The sequence below is a fragment of the Marmota monax genome, unplaced genomic scaffold (assembly GCF_021218885.2).
Source record: "Marmota monax isolate L192 unplaced genomic scaffold, Marmota_monax_Labrador192_F-V1.1 WCK01_AAM20220418_F8-fsc00001, whole genome shotgun sequence".
In the NCBI taxonomy this organism is placed as follows: Eukaryota; Metazoa; Chordata; class Mammalia; order Rodentia; family Sciuridae; genus Marmota; species Marmota monax.
The window spans coordinates 30,386,565-30,410,699 of NW_026693777.1; the positions used below are offsets into that span (position 1 = coordinate 30,386,565).

At 34.6% G+C, this 24,135-nt stretch overlaps 1 protein-coding gene across 3 annotated transcripts; it reads right to left on the reverse strand.

Moving 5' to 3' along the window:
• Positions 1-1,165: 1,165 nt before the first annotated feature.
• Positions 1,166-24,112, reverse strand: Socs4 (suppressor of cytokine signaling 4). Of its 3 annotated transcripts, none has more exons than XM_046461875.2 (2): positions 23,894-24,112; positions 1,166-7,585 (listed from the first exon to the last, which is right to left on the reverse strand). In XM_046461875.2, the coding sequence occupies exon 2, from the start codon at positions 7,490-7,492 to the stop codon at positions 6,173-6,175; it is 1,320 nt and encodes a 439-aa protein (XP_046317831.1). In that variant the 5' UTR covers positions 7,493-7,585; positions 23,894-24,112; the 3' UTR covers positions 1,166-6,172. The 3 variants fall into 3 exon arrangements, with proteins under 3 accessions (XP_046317831.1, XP_046317830.1, XP_058440627.1); XM_046461874.2 differs by having other exon boundaries at positions 23,783-24,111; XM_058584644.1 differs by lacking the exon at positions 23,894-24,112 and adding an exon at positions 9,478-10,796.
• Between the last annotated feature and the right edge of the window lie 23 nt (positions 24,113-24,135).

Consider the following 24,135-nt stretch of genomic DNA (forward strand, 5'->3'; position numbering starts at 1 on the left):
TTTTGGGTGTGGGACGCGGTCTGGCCAGACCGAAGGCCCGGACCCTCCGGACAGAATTGAAGAGAGCTGACTAAAAGGTCATTGTAGGAAACAAATGTGTGTAAATGGTTTGACCAGTATTTGCTAAAGGTTGTCTGCAGACTTCTCCCAATTCACACCTCTCCTCATATGTTCATTTTTGAATAAACATTAGGTACCATATAGTGGGGCCCAGGAGGTGGACACATGGACCCAGCCAAGGAATCTGCTGGGTAGTAATGATGTTGTAAGAGTGATGTGGGTATAAAAACAAATACCGGAACATACATTATTTTTATATAAAAATGTATGTAGTTACGTGTATGTAAGCCATTAGTGGGTTAGTGGGTGACCAAAAACCTCTTTAAAAACACCAAGTGGACCTACTCTCCAGTACAGTTTTTAACTGAAAAGGAGTAACAGGAAATTTGGATGCGTAAGACTTGGGGTAGTCCTAGTTGGGATGAAGGCAGTTTCCGAAAATTACACTACCAATATGGAGGACCTATCCTGTCCTCAAAAGAGGCAGCGAATCAGCAGTGATTTATGGAGTCATTAAAGCCTGGCGTAACAGAAAATAATATGGTCTGGTCTTAAATGCAAATTTGATATCTTGCTCTCATTTTTTGAATCAAATCTAAAATATCTGCATCATAATGTTACCTTCTTTTGATTAAAAAAAAAATATACCCAATTGGTGTGCCTCCCTCACCTCACCTTAGTCCTGGACCTTGGGTATTGAAAGCTTTTCCTTGCCTGCCAAGGACCAGTAAGGGAGCACTCTGGAGGTTCTATAGGAATGACATGTCTACAGGAAACATTTGCTTAGTTACAAACTCCCCATCTAACACTTTTTCAACTGATCTGTCCAGTTCTTTCAATTCTTTACAGTTGTCAGATCTGCAATGTGATAGGAAGACTTTCTACCTTATGTTCCCTTCCCTTTTAACCTTAGTTTCACCACAAATAAATCTTGCAGGTATAATTGCATCCTGGCCTCTGTTTCTGGAAGCCCCCAAACTGATAAAAACTAAAAGTGTATACAAACGGACGGTGTGTAAGGATGCGGACTTTTCAAAAGTGTTCCTTTTCAGATTCCAAGGTGAATGTGTGAGGTAAGGACATTTTAAAAACAAAACACAAAGTCTTTGGGTTTCACATGTGAAGATTTAATTAAGTGAAAAATTGTTCAGATCAAATTGTTTAAACTCACATCCAAGAACAAACAGTCAACATCAAAATTAGAAATAAAAGTGGAAATAGACTACTTTGGGGGGTATGGTGTGGATCATACAAGCCTGATTGACAAGAGTAGTTTTGTGAAATTACTATTTAAAACTCTGAATATTCAAGTATATATTGTTTGTACTTGGCTAATACAGATTTTATTCAATTCTAGCAAAATCAGCATAATTTGAGTAGTTTCCTTAAGTTTCACACCATGGCTCTCAAGGCTGAAAGCTTAGATTTGATCATAACCATGGCAAAGTGATTATCATTTTTATTGCAAATGTAATCAACTTAAAAAGACAAACATCAATCTGACCTTATGAAGGGCAAGAGGAAATTGCAATTGTTCATTTAATTGCAGTCTAAACCATAAATTCAAATTGTACTGTTTTCTATTGTCGAATCAAGCCAAGAAAGCCTATTACAGACTACAAAAAGTGAATGTGACTCTGCAGGGTCTACTAAAGAAATATTTTGAAAACCTACCATCACATTATTACTTTATGGGTGTACAGCAATTATTTTCAAGTATGCTCCATGGGTCACTTCTTACCAAAGGATTAACCTTCAGGAAGTGAAGCGAAAAGTATTACCTACACTTTATAGGAAATGAAGGCAAAGGAAGATGTTAAGATTGAGTAAGCTATTCAAAATTACAAAGAATAGCTTTGAGATAGGATTTATGAGCTAACCCTCTTTCCATTGTATTATAAGCAGTCTATATGTTGCTTACAAGCCAATGTATTTTTAAAAGTTACCTCATTTTTTTGTGTTCAATGTGTTAGTAAAGATTTATAGTGCTGTTTGTTTCTAGTAGGTCATCAATAAAGAAAAACTTTGTGCTTTGTTCTTTCTTTAGAAATACAAGTGAATGTAAAACTGATTATGCTAAAACAAAAATGGTTAAAATATTTTTTTCCCAAAGTAGAAACAAGATTCCTTGACTTAAAAAATCTTTTACTTATGTGGGCATTACTTAACATTTCTAAAATAAAATAAATTACTTAACATTATATAGTAGGCTATTTTACATTATTTTGTTGTCTGTAGGAATGTATTATAACTAAGTCTACTTTCCTGTAAAATTTGCTCTACAAAAGTCAAAATATAAAATATGACATGACTATTAGATTCTGAATATAGCTAAATGTGATGAGAAATATTTTTAATGAAAACAAGAGTTAGATCTCAAGGTTTTTGTTTCATAGGAAATAAGTGCTCTAATACATGGATCTATAAAATGATCCAAACTTCAGACACAGGAAGTTGATAACTTGATTTATCTTAATGGCTTTGGCTCATGAATAAATGATACAATTTTGTTTTCTTATCAAAAGAAGTATAATTTATATGAGTCCTATTGCCACATTTGTTCTTCTTTTTAAAGGATTTTTAATTACTAAAGCATTCTTTATATTATTTATAAGAAGTCAAAACTTTAACTGAAAGCTGTTTTTTTGACCACAGTTGGCCATTAGCTGAAATTCAGGAAAGAACACAAGTTTGATCACCAAATCAATAAATCTAGCCACAGGCTGACTAAAAGCTTCCTTTAATCTTCCTATTAGGTCTTCCTTTAAATTAAACCATTCCCTCTATGAATTATTTAGGTGAATGCATGGTTATAGAAAGATTACATATGACTTTTCATACAAAATGCTAAGGAACCTAAAAAAGAGAAAACCCCATTCAGCATATTCCAAGAATTACAGCATGAATTAAGATGCTATAGATTAAAAAGGTGGTGGTGGGGGGGAACGTGTGCAAGGAGAGGATATATATCCTGAAAAGCTTGAGAGAAAAATAGAAAAGTGAAGTTTATTTCCTGATTAGCACAAGATAATTCCCAAAGCACAGCTAAGTGCCTGGTCCAGACAAGCTATTAGCTATTAAGTAGTTCCCTTTCACTGTCAAGTCTTTTCCCTGAGGTAATGCCTAAATTCTTAATATCTTATTTTCTTTTAGATCCATTCTCTTTTACCAGTAAGCTCTACATATTTCCACCATGCTGAATTCTTTCTCAACTCTGGAGTTTCTACTTTTCAAATGTTCATAATGTTTAGTCTAGTGCTATAAATGTATCTTAGAAATTTTGTATCTTCACATTTTTATTCTCAAAATTTACTCATTTTATTATTTTGTTTTGTTTCTGCAGTACTAGGGCCTTGCTCACATGAGGCAAGAACTCTACTTCTGAGCTACATCGCCAGTCCTTATTTTGAGACCTTCTTGCTAAGTTGCCAGGTTGGTCTTGACCTTGCAAACCTCCTGTCTCAGCCACCCAAATAGCTAAACTTACAGCAGCCACCATGCCTAGTTCAAAATTTACTCATTTTAGTTACAGCCCAATAAATACATTTTTGATGACTTATATAATACTGATGTTGTTCCATGTGTACTCTCACAAAAACATAAAGGGGATAATCTTTTAATATTCTAATCACTTAATTTTTAGAAAATTAAGTTTTTACTCTTTCCCATTCATGATAAATAATTCCCTCCTCAAGTCTTTATGTATGTCTACTTTCCAAATTTCTTTTAATTGTAGCAAATACCAAAGGGAAAATACAAATCATTTCAGAGTAAATGAATTGCCTGGCTGTTCTCATGTAGTAGATACTTCAATGATGCACATATGGCAGTATTTTCAAAATGTTAAGAGCTATTAATACCTTGAATTGAAAAAAATAAAAAAGCCCAGAGAAAATATACCACAAGTAATCAGTTTGAATTATATGAAAAGCTATTTAGATCTTGACTTTCATAGAAACACTAATTTTTACCACTATAAAAGATAACATAATTATATTTCATTTTTCTTTATAAAACTACCCTTTAACAGAATATTCATAGGCTAGTCATTCCTTAGGTTTTCAGTACTGATAAAAAGTTATTTTTAAAAGAAAAATATTTAAAATAATTGTTTCACAGAAACAGAAAGTCTTATCAAATTCTGATAAAAAACTATAATCATGGGTAGAGTCTTACCACACTATTTTCTTTCACCAAAGATGGTTATTTAGGAAGTGTTATATTAATAAGATAAGCTTCTCAGTGATCTATAAAAGTGCCACAATAAAGATGAGGTAGTATGAGACTTTTCTACCTTTGTAAAAGGTAAATATCATCTTTAGAAGTGATATTTATCCTGACACTGATGTTATGATAATCCTGAGTCTCATCACTTCTATAAGAGGTGCCACTTGAGTAGCTACCTTTTGTGGAGATCGAGACAATCTTGAGACCACTGAGAAGAAAATGCTAGAAGATAATGGTAACAGATTTTCCTGGTTTAATTTTGTAATTGCTAAAAGTTTACTTTAAAGCTATTATTGAAAAATGCTATTTTTATGTTAATAGCAGAACTGCAAGATAGGAAATGGTATTTCAACATAAAAGCAACAATAAATAAAACATTTGCTCTACCTTGGACATTTTGTAGGTCAAAACAAAATTCAATCCAAATAGAAGTTTCCTAATACAGCTAAACTAGCATCAAGGTATCAATGGCTATATTAAAAAAATGCCAATTTGTACAAAGGGGCAGACAGTTCACCAAAAGGAAAACTGTGGAATCTTTCTAGATTTATTAGTCACTCTTTTAAAAAAGAAGAATAGGATATCATTTCATTTTATTAGTTACACTGGGCTAATGTTTCTAAAAATGCTGCCCTCTTCTTGGAATAGTAAATTTGAAACATGATCATTTTTTTGTTCTGTTCAGTATAATTTTAGTATGCCAGATAGCTTTCCTTTTTTGAAGTCACATTAAAAACCAAAGTTAATTCTGAAGATAATAATTATTTGGAACTTGAAGATCAAAAAGTAACACAAAGCTTCCTGAATATTGATCTCCATGTATACTTCTTGAATCTTTATTCAAGTCAACTGAAAATAATGAAAAACTACTTAGGTCTCCTCTTTGGTTAACCAGTAGAAATTTGTGGTTGTTTATAATCTATGGAAATTCCTGAAAGTAACAGGCTCAGAGCTTCTAAAAAACAGCTAAGTAGAATCAACAGTTCATAAATGAATACAGAAAAACCCTAGTTGCTTTAATTACTAAGTATTAATATGGTTATTATTTTTAAAGTTTTCATTGAGAAATAAAGTTTTATGTTTTAAAGATGGTTTAACTCAGGTGGGGGTTTTAGTTCAGTGGTATAGCACATGACTATCATGGGTGAGGGCTAAGGTTTGCATATGTGTGCACGCACGTACACATAAGGATGATTTAACTTTTCCAGGTAGAGAAGACCACCTATTTAGGAATAGCAAATGACCATGCCATATTGTACCATAAATGCACCTCCAGAATGTCATGTTTTCATTTGATGCTAATTGATTTGGATTAATCCTGTTTTACAGTTAATATTTAAATTAAAAACACAGAAAGTTTGACTTTAAGCCATTTTGTTACCTGTAACATTCCTATAGTAAATTATAAAGGTCAATTACACTAGTATGGATGAATCGTAGCACTCATCTTTACTGAAGAATTTTAAAGCTCAACCAAAAGGGGATGAGGAAACTATATTTTATGTATAGGAACACTGATAGCATAGGTTAAAAATATTTTACATGTAGAAAAGAACATAAGTTTATTATTAAAGAAAAATACAGAATATCCAAATGTATTTGTAATGCCTACCAAATTTCAAATATGCCTGGACCATCTATAAGTTAAGGAAAGAAAATTTTAAGTATACAATTTACACAATAAAAACCCAAAGTGAACATACATGGTTAAAAATATATGTTAACATCCAACAATTAGTGTAGCATAAGAAAAATAAACAGATCCAGCAGAGGCTTATTTTCGATTCCAACTGCCTTTGTAGAAAAATTCAAAGAGGAGTAACAAGAAAAATAAAATGTTAAATGAAAATACATATGCAATTATTCCCATGTTACTACCCTTTTCCTAGCATTGTTGTTCTGGCGCATCAATCCTGAGTACTCTAACTTTTGATTTATAATGATACTCCTTCAAATATAATTTCATAGAAGGAGGAATTGGAAGGGCATCAATACCATCGTAAGTTGTACAATTACAAATAACTGTTCTGCAAATATGCTGCAGGGAAAAGGGGAAAGTCCGAATTAAAGGAGTGGATAAAAGTGGTTCAAAGAACATACAGGCACTTGGGTCCTTATAATGTTCCAGGAGCCCAGTAATATCAGGAGAATGGAAGACACAAGGATCATGTGCATCAAAGCTAAAGTTGTGATTCCATTGTTCAATTCTAGCATGGAGAGAACGACTATAGCGTCTAAAACTAACAGAGAATAAATAGTCTTCCTGTGCTGAGTCTCGAAGTAAAAAGGTACCTTCTGGTTTTCCTTCTAGTAGAGCTTCAGCTGCATATTTATCCATAACTCCCCAGTAACATGGATTGTTATTGATCTGAAGGAGGTCTGGTACAAGACAGTGAACATAATCAATCTGAGTGTGGTATTTAGGAGGTGTTTCCAACTGTAGGATATCATCATCCATTTCCCATTTGGGTTTGTTTCTTTTTCTGGAACTTGTGCAAAGTGTTATAATTTCATCATCTGAATCCATATCACTATCTTCTATACTGTTATTTGGACCTAGGTTCATCATAGAGTCAGTCACGGGACCACCTCTACATGAAGCATTGTTGGTAGTTATGACACAAGGTTGAACATTGGTATGAGAGAAACAGTTTACATCTTCCATGTTTCTTCGTTTTAGCTGACCATCCCTCAATTCACTCTGAGACAAGTCTGTGCTTACCCATTCATCTGATTTGGGACTTATAGGAGCAGTGTGTCGTTTAATAAAATGCCATCTGAAGGCTAAATCTGATCGAGGTGGGAAAGGACACTTATCTAACATTAGTTCACTGATATGAATTTTTCTTCTAGATGGAAGCCCGGAAGAGTGCCGACTACTACAATTCTTTATTGGAAAACACTGCCCCACAGCATCTTGCAATTTTTGTTTCAGAGATCGGCCTAAAAATCTATGACCACAGGAATGATCTAAGTCCAACTCAATGGATGAACAGCTGTGATTTCTTTCTTGGCTCCTTAAAGGAACTTCAGTTTTCTCTATAGTATCCACTGTTTCAGCATCTGAACAACTCTCACTCTTTTTCGACCAAGACAACTTCTTTCCACTCCACACATAACCATCCTTTCTGTCAGCACTTCTACTTCGACTAGTTTTGGGTCTTACATCTATATTTTTACTATTATTTTCACTACTTTCTGCCATTTTAACAAATTTATCCACAGATTCCAGTGTTATAAATACTGCTTTTTCAGTTTTTCTGACAGGATGTTTCTTCTGAGCACTTTCCAGATGTATCTAAAGGGGGGGAAAAAAAGTCATTAGCGATGTGTTATCCACCTTTTATTTATAATATAAAGCCCCATTAGACACAGATGAAAACATAATTAGTACATGAAAAAGATGAGTACTGGCTATGTTGAAAGCAGTCCCAAGTGTTTTGTTCCCACTAAATATAATCTTGGAGTTCCACAGTCAAGAGTCTAAGGTTCTGTTCCATAGCTCATTTCCAATGTGTATCAAAAAAAGCCATGTCTGCTCTCTCAGCTATAACATAGGCTTAAATCTGAATAATTTCTAGTCTTGAAGTGTATTTCCTGCCTCTCTCTTTTCATTTTATTTTAAAATTTCACAACAGACCAGTGAATTCTTTTTTGTTTGTTTGTTTTTGTGGTGCTGGGGATCGAACCCAGGGTCTTATGAATGCTAGGCAGATACTCTACCACTCAGCCACATCCCCAGCCCTAGACCAGTGAATTGTAAGAACTACAAGTCTTATATGCTGTCTACCCTATACTGTTCCTTTACTTCCTTCTTCTTGTTTCTGTTCCTACTGATTAAAATATGAACAATTTTAAGCTGCAAAGTTTAGAAAGTATTAAATAAATAATTACCACCAAGCAGTAGGAATGTAGTTTTGTCAATACATTTCAACTTTACTACTAACTTATGCAGCTTTCTAGAAATATGGAATTAGACTTTTATTCTTGAACATTTCTTGAAAACAAGTAGATTTCTATAGGATATTACCTCTCTTATGAAGTTGGGTAGACAGGATAGAATTTACATTGTAAAATATTGAGTTTCACAAAGACTCATGGCAATGATTGGTGATAAGTAGAATTAAAGTATTTTTCAGTGAAATAAGATTTTAGGTCAGAAACTAAGGGAAGAAGTTCTATAATCCCAAATATATTGCAGATGAATTTTGAGACTGGGAAAAACAGTTACGCAACATTCTGATTATGATTATGTTTCTGACAATGCAAGAACATTAAAAATTCCAAGTCAAGTACTCCCAGGCACTTGAATTCTTTTTCTTTCTTTTTTTTTTTTTTTTAATGGCACTAGGGATTAAACCCAGGGACCTGTGCATGGGAGGCAAGCATTCTACCAACTGAGCTACATCCCCAGCCCTTGAATCCACTTTTAAAGTAGGTTTTGAAACAATCATATTATATGATTGTACATACTGGCAAACAAAATAATTTATAAGTGCTTTTTTAACAGTGTGAATAAATGATACAGACTTTCCAAATAGAGTATTCCTCTTTTGGTGATTAGACTTATTATTTTTATATAATGAGCCCACTGATATGTAATAATTTAAAATCCTTAGGGAAAAATGTTTCTAATCAAATTTTCAAAGATACACCATCACTTAGCAGAGCCAAAATTATATTCAACAATAACTTTGCTTATTTATTGACTAAATTCCACTGAACAAACAATAAGCAAAAGCAACAAAGCTAGCTATAGAATATGAAAATTCACTAAGGTTTGTATCAGAATAGCAGTTTATTAGCTGTATGATCAACTTTACTGGACTGGGTGAATTTCTTAATCTTGCCTCCTTGCTGCTTCTTAATTATGACAATTCTTTTTTTATATCCTCTATTCTTGATAATATTCCCACCTTTACCAGGGTCCTGCTTCAGTATTTCTCTCTTAATTCTTCATTGTCTTCAAAATTCACCAAAGTCTCCTCATAAAATCTTGATTTTAATGCTTCCTTAGAAATTTCCTAATGAGTAGGAAATTGGATTTCCCCTCAAAATGAAAATAGTTTTTTGTTTTTTCCCCAATTATACAAAAAATAATTGTTCAGTTTGAAAATGGCTGAGTGAATTATTCTTTCCTCAGAAGTCAGCCCAAAACAATAAGAGAAAATAAAAAGTAAAATCACAAACCTAGGGCTAGAGGTGTAGCTCGGCGGTAGAAAGCTCACTTAGCAAGTGCAAGGCTCTGGTTGCCAAGGGAAAAAAGTCCACAAACCTCTTCTCCAACAAACTATCAGATAATCTATAACCTGAGAAAACAGAGGAGCAATAACTGACTCAGTGGCAGAGAGCTGGGTGTAGAGGTGACATGGATAAAAAGGAAGCCAACAGAGCAGGCAAAGTTCAGGACTTTTAGGCACGAAGTGCTACAGAAAGTGTGGGCAAAGAAAAGGAAGGAAAATGGAAAGGTATGTTGAAAATTTGTCTAAGAACTGTTGGATTTCTTAGATTTTTAATCCCATACTTAGAGACATTTACTATTTGACAAACTAAACCAGAGGTTCAGGACTTTGGATACCAGACATAGGAAAGTGCAGAGGGGAGGCTGGGGACTAAAAATAGAAGGACTAAATCAAAAGTTTTTTAGTCCCTTCTTCCACGTAGCTCCCAGAACTCTGGTGGGCAAGCTTACACTTCCCTACTAGAACAGGAGAACATACTTTTTTCTTTTCTTTTCTATTTTTTAAGAATCTAACCTTTAGTTATTTGTTTTATGTGGTGCTAAGGATTGAACTCAGGGCCTCACCTGTGCTGGGCAAGCACTCTACTACTGAGCTATAATCCCAGCCCAGGAGAACATACTTTGCTAGGAAACAAAGTGGTCAAAGAGAAAAGACACAGATGCTGAGAGCTGGGAAACCACTAATAAAAAGCCAGAAGGCCACACAAGCATGCCCTGAAGCTCACCTCTACACAGCCCCGCCTACACACACACACACACACACACACACAATCCAGGAAGCATAGTTGTGCTCTACTCACAGATGATCAGTTTTTAGGAAAACTTCTAACATAAATGACAGACCAAAACATAAAGTTTGAAAAAAACACTAAACTGTGGAAGGATTAGACAATAAAAATAGATTTTTGAGCCTCAGTGGTAAAGTGGCACTTTGCAGGAGGGAGGCCCGTGTTCCATCCACAGCACCACAAAAACAAACAAACAAACAAATAAATACTGGTTTCTTCCAAGTTAAGAGAAATTATTACAACTATGAATAAGACATAAGAAGGAGGTGAGGACAAACTGGAAATTAAAAATGATTGCTGAGAAAAATTTGGAGGATAAGCTGAAGAAATAGAAAAAATAATGGTTAAATAGGCAGGAAAAAAATTAGAGGATCAATATAGGTATTTCAGAGAAAACAATAATAAAATGGAGAGGTGAAATTACCAAAGAAATAATACTGGAAATTTTCCTAGTGAACATACTGAACCACTATGGTTGCTGCTCAATTCTAGATTGTATTAAGCCAATTAAGATCTGGAAGACTGCCCCCCCCAAAAAAAACTCATACCTAAAGGACATGAGCTTCCATAATGAAAGAGCCTACTGAGCATCTAAGTACACAGACTGAGTAGTCCTAATATGAAAATCTGAAATGCTCCAAAATCGGAAACTTTTTGAGCATAAACATGATGCCACAAGTAGAAAATTCCACACTTGACTTCATGTGATAACATCACAGTCAAAATACAGGCCCATAAAAATACTGTGTAAAATTACCTTCAAGTTATATGTATAAAGTTTATATGTTTAGACTTAAACCCCATCCCAAAGATATTTCATTACGTATATGCAAATATTCCAAAATCTGAAATGGGAAATAATTCTCATCCTAGGGAACACTGAACCTGTGCTGAAGACTTCCTGAGAAGGAAAGAGTTATAATCAAAGGACTACAAATAAAATGGTATTTGGTTTCTGAACAACATTGGAAGCTAGAAATTAGTTTCCTACCTTGAAGAGATAACCAGTCTAACTATCAGTAAAATATGAGGTTAAAATAAATTGTCAGACATGCAAATTTTAACCCATATTAGATAATATATTCTTCCTGTAAACTCTAACCCAAGGAAGATGTGTGATAGGGAAGAAGAAATGTGAGTTCTGGGGAGCAAGAAGGGAATCTCTTGAGAGGGGGTGTGTATAGGGGAGGGTTTAGAGCTGCTAGAGGGTAATCAGCCCAAATAACCACACAAGGACAAAGGCTCCAAGGTGAAGGATCTTGAGGAGAAAATAGATTGACTTTTAGAAAATTGAGAGTGCAAAAGCAAATGGAAAAATGACTATGTAACAAATCATTACAGAAAAATAAGAAAGTTACCCAAGAAAATAGGAGCTGCAGGTATAGCTCTGTGGTAGAGGGCTTGGCAAGCAAGTGTAAAGCTCTGGATTAGATATCCAGCATCACCAATAAGGGGGGAAAAAGAAGAAACATAAAAACCACCTGCTCAGCAGTTAATGTTATTTAAATATTCATCAAAATTGTGATATAACTAATGTGAGGATGCAAAGAGAGAGAGGATAGAAGTAAATTCCTATTCACCAAAAGAGGAATTCAACACAATGTGTAAAAATTGCTGAATCACAAAAAAGCATAAATATACTATTTAGAAAGATGAAGGTAAAAAAATCAAAGAGTTAAAATATTTGAAAGTAGAACCAAGTGACAACTATCATAATCTCATCAACGGGCAGTATCTGTTTTAACATTTTCAGTATCTTTATATACATATATGGCAAGAATGTAGTTTCATAGCACAGAGATGGCAGGTATTAGAAACATGGTTTGAGTCCAATCCTGTTTTGTACTATGTGTATGATCTAGACACCTCAATGCATCCAACTGCAAAATGGATGCTATTTCACCGGGCTATTGGGGATGAAATAATTTACATAAAGTAATCAGCTTAACCATGGAAATGCATTAAGTTAAATAAATGTTAAAATATACTTTTTTGGAGCTGGGGTTGTGGCTCAGCGGTAGAGCACTCGCCTAGCATGTGCGGGCTCTTGGTTCGATCCTCAGCACCGCATAAAAATAAATAAAGGTATTGTCTCCAAATACAATTAAAAAATAAATACTTAAAAAAAAATACTTTCATGTATTTATAAAACAGATATTGTTTTGTTAAAGTAACTAAGTCAGAGAAAGTTCATAATGAGAAATCACAGAATATCTCTATTCCAATACTTAATTATAAAAAAAATTCTTATAAGTATAATTTTGAGGAGAAAACCCAGTGTTTTAAAGTGAAAGACCAACATGCCAGATAACAGCTGAAATTCAATAGACCACAAAGCTATGGGAAAATTTGTCATTTACCCCCAGAGAACTAATCTCCAGACTTTCTCTATACAAGTTTACATGCTAACAAAACAGGTTTACTTTGGTAGGCTTACCAAATTTTAAGTAATAGGTACCAATTGATGGACTATCTATGGGTTTTAGGTGAACTTCTTACCTGTGCTAATGCTGCAGATGTCCATAAAAGAAAGTGAAAAATACCATTGTTTTAGGCTGAGTTTTCCAAACATTTTCACACACTTCAGAGTGAAAATTTTCTTCTGTTTTGTATTCATCTCAGAATTATAGCCTTGAAAGTGAGGCCCCTAATACACGACCAGTATAATTCCACATCTTATACAACCACAAGAATGAGATCTTAATTAAAATAAGTTATACTCCATGTATGTATAACATGTCAAAATACACTCTTCTATCATGTATATATAAAAAGAACAAATTTTAAAAATCTCTAATTTAATCCCAGTAGCAGCATCTGTCTGTCTCCGGTTACATATTTGCTTAGCTTTTCATGTACAGATACTTGGTTGAAAATGAAAATGTAACTTGAAAATAGAGAAAAACAGATTAAATTTTGCTATGCCACAAGTATTTAAAATATTCCCTTTAAAAAGAAACTTCACTTAAAGTGTATAAAAATCTGTTCAGATCTCAAAGGATAAACCTTTAATAAGTTTCACAGGACCTGAGTTAGGCATTGTTGGTTATTATGTTTAAAGTGACTTTGATGATTCAAAACTTATAACAATAACTCATCTATCTTGGTAGTAGAAATAGAACTAATGATGGCAACCATGTTGCATGATCTTGTGTATGCTATAAATCTATAAATATTTTTATTTATAAATTAACAATATAATTCTAAATTGGATTGTCAAGTGCTCTGAACTAGGACCATTAATAATGGGCTGGCCCTACTTTGAAAATTGTCAAGATTGACAGCCTTCAGTATTAAGACATATTCCTTTGGTTTGTTATCACTTCATAAAGCAATGCAGATAAAATAAATGCAACAAACATGGAAACAAGGGGAAAAAAAACGGAGGAAAAAAAAGTGAGGCCTCTGAGTTTGATCCTGAGTACTAAAAAAAATTATTAGAGTTCCACATAAAATTTTCCTAGCTATTATTTTGCTAGAAAACTATGAGTTCATGCTCAAAATCTCTTTTGTAAAATGTTGTTCTCCCTTATCTTATATATGGTCCAGTGTGGGGAGCTACATTGAGTTACCATGCCTTCCAGTCCTGATGCACCACAGGGAACTGTAAGATCACTATAATCTGGCGCGATAGTGCCATGATTCCTGACTCAAGTTTTTTTCCCCACTAGGATAGCAAGGCCAGTCTTCTGAATAGGCACCCCTGTGGTTGAGCTACACTCACCTATTCTTTTGTAATCCTACCCCTTTGCCCTATTTGGGATAGAATGTTCCATGGAAACTCCCTTTGTGTGTCCCCTTCTCTTGCTCTGCCTTTGGGTGTGGCCTTCCCAGATGTCAGTCAATCTGCAGACAGCAGACATCATGAACTTAGACTCAAGCCCCCCCAAACCTGACCTCTTGCCTCATTTGAATGGCTTCTCCCCAATAAAAGGGTTCAGCACGTGTTCTCTCTCTTTCCACGGACCCCTAAGATCAGAGAAGCCATCAGAGGACCCAAAGAAAAAGGTATCTCTGTTTCTTATGTGATTATTTTGTGCAGCCCAGTTCACCTGGAGTGACCTTGACTGTTTAGTCGTGAGACACGACAGTCCAGAATGTCATTGAATTATTAGTTTTCAAAGTAGGAAGAAAATTTAATTTCTAATTATATTTGTCTAAAAAGTAAAAAAAAATTAAGATTAAATTGAATATATGGCTGACAATGTTACCATCCCTCATTGTCATATGTTCACTTATCTGATGGTATGCTGCTCTAGAGGGAAGAGTAGGAGTCCCAAGGGCTGACAAGTTAAGGCAGTCCTCCTTACTTTACTCACTATCAGAGTACTGCAACTGCTGCACATGATGCTAGATTGGATTTGTGGACTGTATTATTGTTTAAATTTTTTTTAGTTGTTGATAGACCTTTATATTATTTATTTATATGTGGTGCTGTGAATTGAACCCAGTGCCTCACACATGCCAGGCAAGTGTGCTACCACTGAGCCTCAACCCCAGCCTAGGACTGTATTATTTGAAAAGAAACTTTACAATACTTTGTAATAAGATATAACCATAGAAATCTTACTACACACAAAACTTGCTAGTTAATTCAAGGCAAAGTACTTACATAACTTGTTGAGCTTTTAAGAGGAGTTAAGTATTTTTCTTCCACAAAATGACAAGTGCTCCAAATTTTATGACCTTTACTAAGATTCTCAGAAGGTATTTAGCAAATAGGTATATTTTGAAAACATCCATGCATTTCATCAGTAATGTCATAATATAAGTAAACTCTTCATAGTTTTTCTGTGACTGATTACTTCAGGGTATGTTTTCAATTTATATTCCAAAATTTTTCAATATTAAAAACGAACTCTGCATTAGCAAGCAATAATTCTAGAATTCATCCATGCAATACTTCTCTTTTTGTGTATGAGTCTTTACCAGAGAATATATCCTTGCTCCTTCTGGAATCTTTGTCACTTTCACAGAGCTCCACCTCATCTGCTTCATTTTAGAGACCAAGACCTGCACTTATCACATGCGAACCAAACATACCAGTGGCAGATGTGGGGCCCCAGAGCTCACCTCCCTCCCTATTCTCCTTTCTCATCTTCCTCTGGACTCACCACGGATACAGAGTATCAGCAGCACCAGGAGCTGAGCAAAGCACTTCATTTTTATTTTTTCCCCCCACACTTTTTAGTGGTACATTATAGTTGTACATATTGATGGGATTTGTTGTTACATATTCATACTAGTACTCAATGTAACAATATAACTTAGTCAATATCACTCCTCAGCATTTCCCTCCCTCCCTCTCAACCCTTGGTCCTTTTTTTTCTATTGATTTCCCTTTGATTTTTAGGAGATCAAGCCCCACCATTGTTTTTCTTTTTCCTCTCCAGCTTCTGCATAGGAAAGAAGATATAACCCTCTGAGTTTGTCCTATTTTGCTTAACATCATGGTATTTGGTTCCATCCATCTTTCTGCAAATGCCATAATTTCATTTTTCTTTATGGCTGAATAAAATTCCATTGTGTATATATATCACATTTTCTTTATCAGTTCATTTGTTGATGGACACCTAAGCTGGTTCCATAGTTTGGTTATTGTGAATTGTGCTATTTATAGGTAACCTCTTAACAATTACTGAGGCAGTAACTTTTCTGCATTTATGTGCCAAATGCAGTGGTCACATCTGTAATCCTAGCAACTTGGGAGACTGAGGCAGGAGGATCACAAGTTCAAGAATAGCCTCAGCAACTTATTAGGCCCTGTGTCAAAATAAAAAGGGCTGAGGATGTAACTCAGTGGTAAAGCACCCCTGGATTCAATCCTCAGTACCAAAACCAAACCAAAACAAACAAAAAAACCAACATTTGCTATGAAGACATCTTATTAGGAAAAAAGATACTCAGAATTTCCTTCTTTGGGACTGGGGATGTGGCTCAAGTGGTAGCACGCTCGCCTGGCATGTGTGTGGCCCGGGTTCAATCCTTAGCACCACATACAAACAAAGATGTTGTGTCCACCGAAAACTAAAAAATAAATATTAAAATTCTCTCTCTCTCTCTCTCAAATAAATAAATAAATAAAGGCATTGTGTTGTGTCCATCTACACCTAATAAATAAATAAAATTAAAAAAAATAAAAACATAAAAAAAAAGAATTTCCTTCTTTGTTATTTGATTTTGTTACAAAAAGTCATAACAATAATGAAACTCTTATATCTTTACACTTGCCTATGGGGAAAGAAAATTTTCTAACCTCTTGCAGAAGTTTCACTAACTCAAAATTCTTAAAAATACAAAATCCAATCATACTGCTCAATAAAGATAAAATTATTTTTATTTATTTCAAAGACCAAAAAATTTTTAAGAGAGGTGCTTTGGTGTTTGCCTATATATATAAATTCCAAATGTAAAAAGAAAGTGTAGAATTCTGAATCGAAATGAGATTAATTCTTGAGATTTTATTTTAATTACATTTTTTATGGTGCTGGGGATTGAACCTGGGCCTCTTGTATGTCAGGCAAGTGCTCTACTACTAAACTACATCCTGAGCCCAATTCTTAGAATTTTAATAATCTCTGCATAAACGAAGTAGGAGATCAAAATGATATATTTCGAAATGATGGCTTTACTACCAATTTGTGATACAGACATCAAAGATAATAGCTTGAAAGAGTCTGACAAATTGTCTATGTACTTTTTGCAGTGCTGAGAACTAAACCCAGGTAAGTAGGCATACTGAAATCGAAGATCTTTGTTAATGGTTGCAAAGACCTTTTTTTTTTGTTTCTTTTTTCTTTTTTTGGTACCAGGGATTAAACTCAGGGGATTTGTTGTTACATATTCATACTCGTTGTTACATGTTCATTCCTGAACCACTGAGCCATATCCCCAGTCCTATTTTGTATTTTATTTAGAGACAGGGTCTCACCAAGTTGCTTTGTGCCTTGCTTTTGCTGAGGCTGGCTTTGAACGTGAGATTCTCTGGTCTCAGTATCATGAGTCACTGAGATTACATGTTTGTAATCCCAGCGTTTTTTGTTTGTTTGTTTTTTTAATGAAGGCAAAAGAATCACTTGGGAGAGGCTCCTCATTCAATAATTAATTTTTTATGAGGGAGATATTTTACACTGCCCTGGGGAGTAAACTGTGACATTTTAAAAAATCATTATGAGCAAGAGGCACATGTTTAAAGAGAGAGTTTATATAATAAATGCTCTGTCAAGAAAGCAAGTTCTGGGGAGGGGGTTGTGGCTCAGTGGTAGAGCACTTGCCTAGCAAATGTGAGGTACTAGGTTCGATCCTGAGCACCACATAAAAATAAATGAATAAAATAAAGCTATTGTGTCCATCTACAACTAAAAAAGTAAAAAATAAATTCTTTTTTTTTTTTTTTTTTAAAAAAGCAAGTTCACTCTCCATTCGGTCCCAGGTTCTACCACCAACTGCAATGACAGGGATAACAAATCAAAGCCCACTGTGGCACTTTCATTAATAAATTAAGTAATATTTAGTTCTACTCAATAAGACTAGGAAAGTGATTTTAGTTAAAGATTTCTATAGAAAACTATTAAAATATAATAATTAAGAAGTTAAACTTTCTCTGGAAAATTATTCTGTATTCTTTAGAATACTGGATAACAAAATTATGTATTAATTTTTTTCACTTAACTACCTATATCTAAAATGCTGATCTACATCTAAGATCAGAATTCCCATAAATACTAAATTGAAATAAACTTGATCCTATAAAGAATAATTCAGTATACTACATAAAGAATTCATAAATTCAGGGTAGTATTTCAGCCTGGGACTTTGCCTACTAAATTCATGATTCCAAGTTTACCTGCTATCATGTGCCCAAAAACTCCTTGAAAGCATTCTGATCATAGTCTGTAATATTTGCATTAAATACTGGAGAAATATTTAGGCTCCGCAAATAGAATTTACGGAATTTATTGGATAGCAGACAACAGATGAATTCCTTGAAATATTTTTTACAGAAAAAAAATATGAAAATGAGTTTGTTCACATGAGAAAAATATTTGAACTAAAAAAATTTTTCTCGTTACAAAAGCAATACAGATTAATTTTCCCATAAATATTTTGAAGTATCTCCCTTTAAAGAGATACCTAGGTCTCAAGAGACTTTACTGGATGGTAATTAAAAAAAAAAAAAAAAAAGTAATCATTGGTTTAGTACCTTTATACCCTCCCTTACCTCTTTCCCCCTTTTCTTTAGTGCCAGGGATTGAATCCAGGGGAGCTTAAACACTGAGCCACATCCCCAGCCCATGTTTTGTTTTTTCCATTGAGACAGAGACAGGGTCTTGATAAGTTGCTGAGGCTGACTTTGAACTTGGGATCCTTCTGTCTCAACCTTCTGAGTTGCTGGGATCACAGGCATGCACCACTGTGCCTGGCCTTCTACCTCTTCTACTTTCTTTCCCAATTACAGTTTGATTATGCCAGTGTTTCTAAATCTATTCTAGTAAACACTATTTCTGAAAGATGCTAATACATATTCTGCAGAGAAGTAGGTTTTAGTGCTTTTTCACATTGCATGGTAACCAGTTAATAAAAAAAAGTGTATATTTCAAAATTGCTAAAATTTTTAATGTTGTCACCACAAAAACTACATTAGTGAGGTAAAAGATATGCTAATCAGCTTAACTGAAACATTCTATTAAAAAATACTTTGATTAAAACATCACATTGAGCCAGGAGCAGTGGTGTACATGAATTCTAGCTACTAGAGAGGCTGAGCTCAGCAGGAGGATCACAAAGTTTGAAGCCAGTCTGGACAACTTAGTGAGCCACTGTCTCAAAATAAAAATTAAAAAAAGCTGGGGATGTAGTTGAGTGGTAGAGAGCCACTGTGTTCAGTCCCCAGCACCACCAAAAACATAAAATTAAAAAATAAAAATTAAAAAGTCACACTGTATCACATAATTACATATAATTATTTGTCCATTAAAAACAAATAATTAAGGGCCAAGGTTGTGGCTCAGTGGCAGAGTGCTTGCCTAGCATATGTGAGGCACTGGGTTTGATCCCCAGCACTATATAAAAATAAACAAATAAAATAAAGGTATTGTGTCCATCTATAACTAAAAAAATATTTTTAAAAACCAAACAAATAATTAATGATTGACACTAAAAAAAATTCATATTCTGGGGAAAAAGAGGTACCCTTTCAAATACATTTGGAAAATGCTTCTCCTCTGCAAGATTACAATACATACTTAACAAAAAGGTCTAAGAGGTACTTCAGTAAAGAAACCTGTTTATGCCAAGGTTTCCTATATTTAACTCTCCAAAAACATTTTTTGTGGAACAAATTTTGGGGAAATTATTAAAACAAATGTATGTTTCCCGAGCTTACTAAGAATAAGTTGAAATGTCTAGTAACCTATTGTTAAACAAGGTTAATGTGGAATGAAGAAAGTAGAAAACTAAGAGCTGGCAGTACATGGACTTCTAAAAGTAGAAGGACAATAGTATCTTAGAAAGCCGAATATAAAAGTTGTACTACTAAAACATTTTATGGAATAAATTGGAAAGATGTATTTTTTCCCTTAAAAATTTGTAATTTTTAATTATAAAAATGACATATACTCAGTAAGTAGTAAATCAATGTTCAGGGCTGGGGTTGTAGCTCAGTGGTAGAGCACTTGCTTAATGTGTGAGGCACTGGGTTTAATCCTCAGCACCACATAAAAATAAATAAATAAATAAAACAAAGGGTATTGTTTCCATCTACAAAAAAACCCAGAAATGTTCAGAAAGAAGTTGAGAAGGTGCAAAAAAGGTTATAATTCAAGTACCTGGAAGTAAGCAATTCTGACATTTTGGCCTATTTCCCTGAACTCTTTCTTTCTATAAGACCAATTTAGTCTAAAAAGGAAATTTTAAAAAATTAAAAACCCATAAAAATTAAGAACCTACAGTTATTCACTATCCCATATTTAAAATCACCACAGTGCAGATGAAACAGCATGAGTTGCTAAATTGTAAAATGGTAGGTAAACTCAGACCTTGCCATTCATAAATATGTTACCTCCTTTAAAAAAATCTCATTTAGCGCTGGGAATATATTTAGTGGTAAGATATTTGCCTGGCACGTGTGAAGCCCTGGGTTTAATCCCTAGCAGGGAGGGGAAACAAACAAACAAAAAACCTCTGCCTCATTTGGCTTCACTTTTCTCATTGTAAAATCTGGACATGTTTTAACTGCCAGGATTAAAACATATGAAAAAAACATACTGAGATTAATGAAAATGTTATTACTCAGAAGTTTTCTAAAAATGACATGATAAAAGTGCCAAAATCAAGGAAAAAGGAAAGAGAGGAAATAAAGGCTATATATAAGGCAGAAAATCTGAACAAAAACATACTTAAGAATCTGAATTTAGGAGATTCCAGAATTTCTGAAATGTCATAAAACCTTTTCTATTACTCCTAATATTATAGTCCATTAAAAAAGTTTTACACTTTTAAATTACTTAAAAATAACATGGGTGAAAATCACAAGCTTTTAATGACCCAAAATTTGTAGTTTCATGTAAGCTAACTAATAGTACTAATAGTAGTGGTACTGAAATAACAAGCAAGTTTTTTTTTTTTTTTTTTAACTGATTATAGATTATTCTTTTCACTACTTTACAATTACATATGCTTACTTACATTTAAGGTTGAGTAATAAGTTTCACCTACAAACTAGTAAAAGGGAATTCTAGATTTAAATAAAATTTGTTTTTATGTCCTGATGTTTTTAAATTCTAAGTTTTATGGCAATAACTATTATTTGGAGAGACTGTGGTAGAATATCTTGGATTAGATAAAAGACCTATGCTCTGACAGGGCATTGAACCCAGGGGCTGAGCCACATCCCCAACCCTTTTTATGTTTTATTTTTGAGAAAGGGTCTCCTTAAGTTGCTAGGGCCTTTTTTAAGTAGCTGAGGCTGGCTTTGAACTTGCAATCTTCCTGCCTCAACTTCCTTAGATGCTGGAATTACAGGCATGTACCACCACCCCTATTAGGTGTGTGATTTTAAATAAACCATGATCTTTCCAACTCTTAAGTTTTTCATTTATGAAATATTTATTATATCTGTCTTGCAGTGGTAAAAATCAATCTAGTAATGTCAACATGAGATTTAAATACTGTTTGTTTGTGGGTTTTTTTTTTTTGTTTGTTTGTTTTTGCCAGAATTGAGTATTTGGAATAAGATGACTTTTACTGTATCATACCATTTTACACCTTACTAAGATTATACATGTGCAATAATATCTACCACCAAAATAAGTAGGTTAGTAATTTTCAGGATACATTCAGAGATAGAAATTTTCAGACTTCTACCCTCAATGTTATTTTTTCAATACTTTGTTCTCCTGAGCTCTGGTTATCCTCTCTTCTAGTCTTATCTTTCAAAGGATTACTAATTTTTACATGGAGTACATATTTTATTGAAAAGGCATTTTTAAAACTCCTTCCATAAGGCAATACCAATATATCCTCTTGGATAAATTGTAAGATTTAGATAATATTACCATTGGTAGAATGGTGATACATCAGTTTTCTCACCCTACTGCCCTTGAGACCAACAATATCTGTAAGCCTAAGGGTACTAAAGTCCTGACAACATAGCAAACTAACCTTCACGGCAAATGAATTTTTGACCTTGGCTTAATTTTCAGCCAGTTCATTCAGTTACCTACTCCTATGAGATATGCATGTTAATAAGGATGAACACATTCCTTTGGAAAATTTTGACACCTATATCAGTGACACAGCTAAATTGGTTTCTTTTTAAACAGCTATATTATCTCAAATTACCAGACAATTTTACTAATACAGTATTTAATTTACATAGGTTTCATAAATGCACTATCATCTTGTATATGTTGTTTCAGTTATCTATTTCCCTCAAAAGAATCATGAACTCACTAAAGGCACTGACTTAAGCAAATGGAATTATGAAAACATACTATCAAAAGCAGGAACAAATCTTTTAATATTTAAAACATTTTACTGGATAATGATTTAAACCCACTTTAAACAAAACTACTACACACTCACCCAAAGTATCCCACTAATAACACAAGACATTAATAATAATGAATTTTATATATCCATTAGTATCTCCTATGTACTCTAATTGGGTGCTACTAAGTACCATCTCCATTTCAGAGACTAGGAATTTGACATTCGGGAAGAGAACCATACTCAAGGTCACACAATGTGTCAAGAGTGAAATTAAAACCTTGGATTGTTCAATCCTAAAGCTGAATCTCATTCATACACGTGAAATCTACAAAGGAGAATTTTCTTTAATCTGTGAATCAAATGGCTTGATTGCTAAGGCACAAAAAAATGGACAGATTTATAGATACTCCATTTAAAACATTTTATAGCTATAACTCTTGTTTCAATTTGCAGATTCTTCTTATGCTGAGCTCTGAACAGTACTACTCTGAAATCTCATGATTTATTCAATATAGAGATGAATATTATGAGTTCATCTTGAACCATCCAATCTATCCAATGATATTAAATTACTTGGACAAAAAAATTATGAATCAGTCTACCTAAAAAATGAATGATCTCTAAATAAAATTAATTCACTTAGAGAGCAGCATCTCAGGTACCTTTGCTTTTGTGGGAAATGAACAGTAGGTATTTCCCCACAAATCCCAAGTTGTATTTGAGCCAATCACTCATCCTTTTCATTCATACACAAACCTCGGTGTCTAGCAAGCCTATTTGGAGCCCTAGTACTAAAAACAACCCCTCTTATGATTCCACCAAGGCAAGAACACCAATTTGTCTAACTGCGCTTTCAACTTTTCACAAAAGATAGATTGGAAAAGAGGGAAATCTCTGCAACGGAAAGACGTCTCACTGAGGTAAACAAAAAAATTGGTCTGACTGAAATTGAAAGGGGGTACCACAAAAAAAAAAAAACAGAAAAATTCTCAAAGATAAATACTAACGAGAGATTGTCATTGTGAAGATATTCATCACAGACCAGTCTATCAATACGGAAAACGTGAAGACAAGAAAAGCATAAACTTGATGGTCAAGATCAAATGAAGCCTACAACAATAGGTCGTTTAATTTTAACTCTTCTTTTGGATCTAAACATACACTTCAGTGAACTTTAGTGGGATATGAATCGGGAAACACAAGATACTTTTTAAAAGGGATACCTGGATAGAGTCTCAAGAAATAAGTATTAATTCTTCATCTCTACAGAAGTGACACGTTGAGGATACGAAATATGCCAAGATTAAAGACCGACAAGGTCTCGCTTTATTCTTTTCTAGAGAAGAAATTCAAAGATCTGGCTCTAACTGTGTTCCAAGGAAGGGCTGGATCCGTCGCATGAGAGGACAGCCAGGAAGGAACGAGCACGACCCCGGCTGCAAAGCCCGGCAGCGGCCACCCTTCCCCCACTCACCTCCCAAAGGGCAGCTTAACTGGGGCTGACAGAGTAATTGCCGCCATCACCACAGCCGTGGCTCTCAGCGCGCGTTCAAGTGGAAAAAGAAGGCCCAGCCACTCCTCGCACCTCCTGTAGATCCTACCAGGCGGTTGCCTTCCTGCCAATCCCGTGCCCCTCCCCTCGACGACCGGTTCCCGTCTCAGACTTCGCGGTCACCGCCTCCGCCGGCTACCCGGGCGCTGCCACCACTTCCGCGTTCAGCTCCCTCTTTTCCACGCTTACTGCCCCAGCAGCCGGTTCTTCGCCTCGCGGCCGGCGCGCAGCTGACGCCACCATCAGCGACCTCGGTCGAGACCTGCGCTGGGCGT

Excerpts from the sequence above, each read along its gene's own strand:
- Socs4 (XM_046461875.2), bottom strand. The coding sequence starts at position 7,492 with ATGGCAGAAAGTAGTGAAAATAATAGTAAAAATATAGATGTAAGACCC.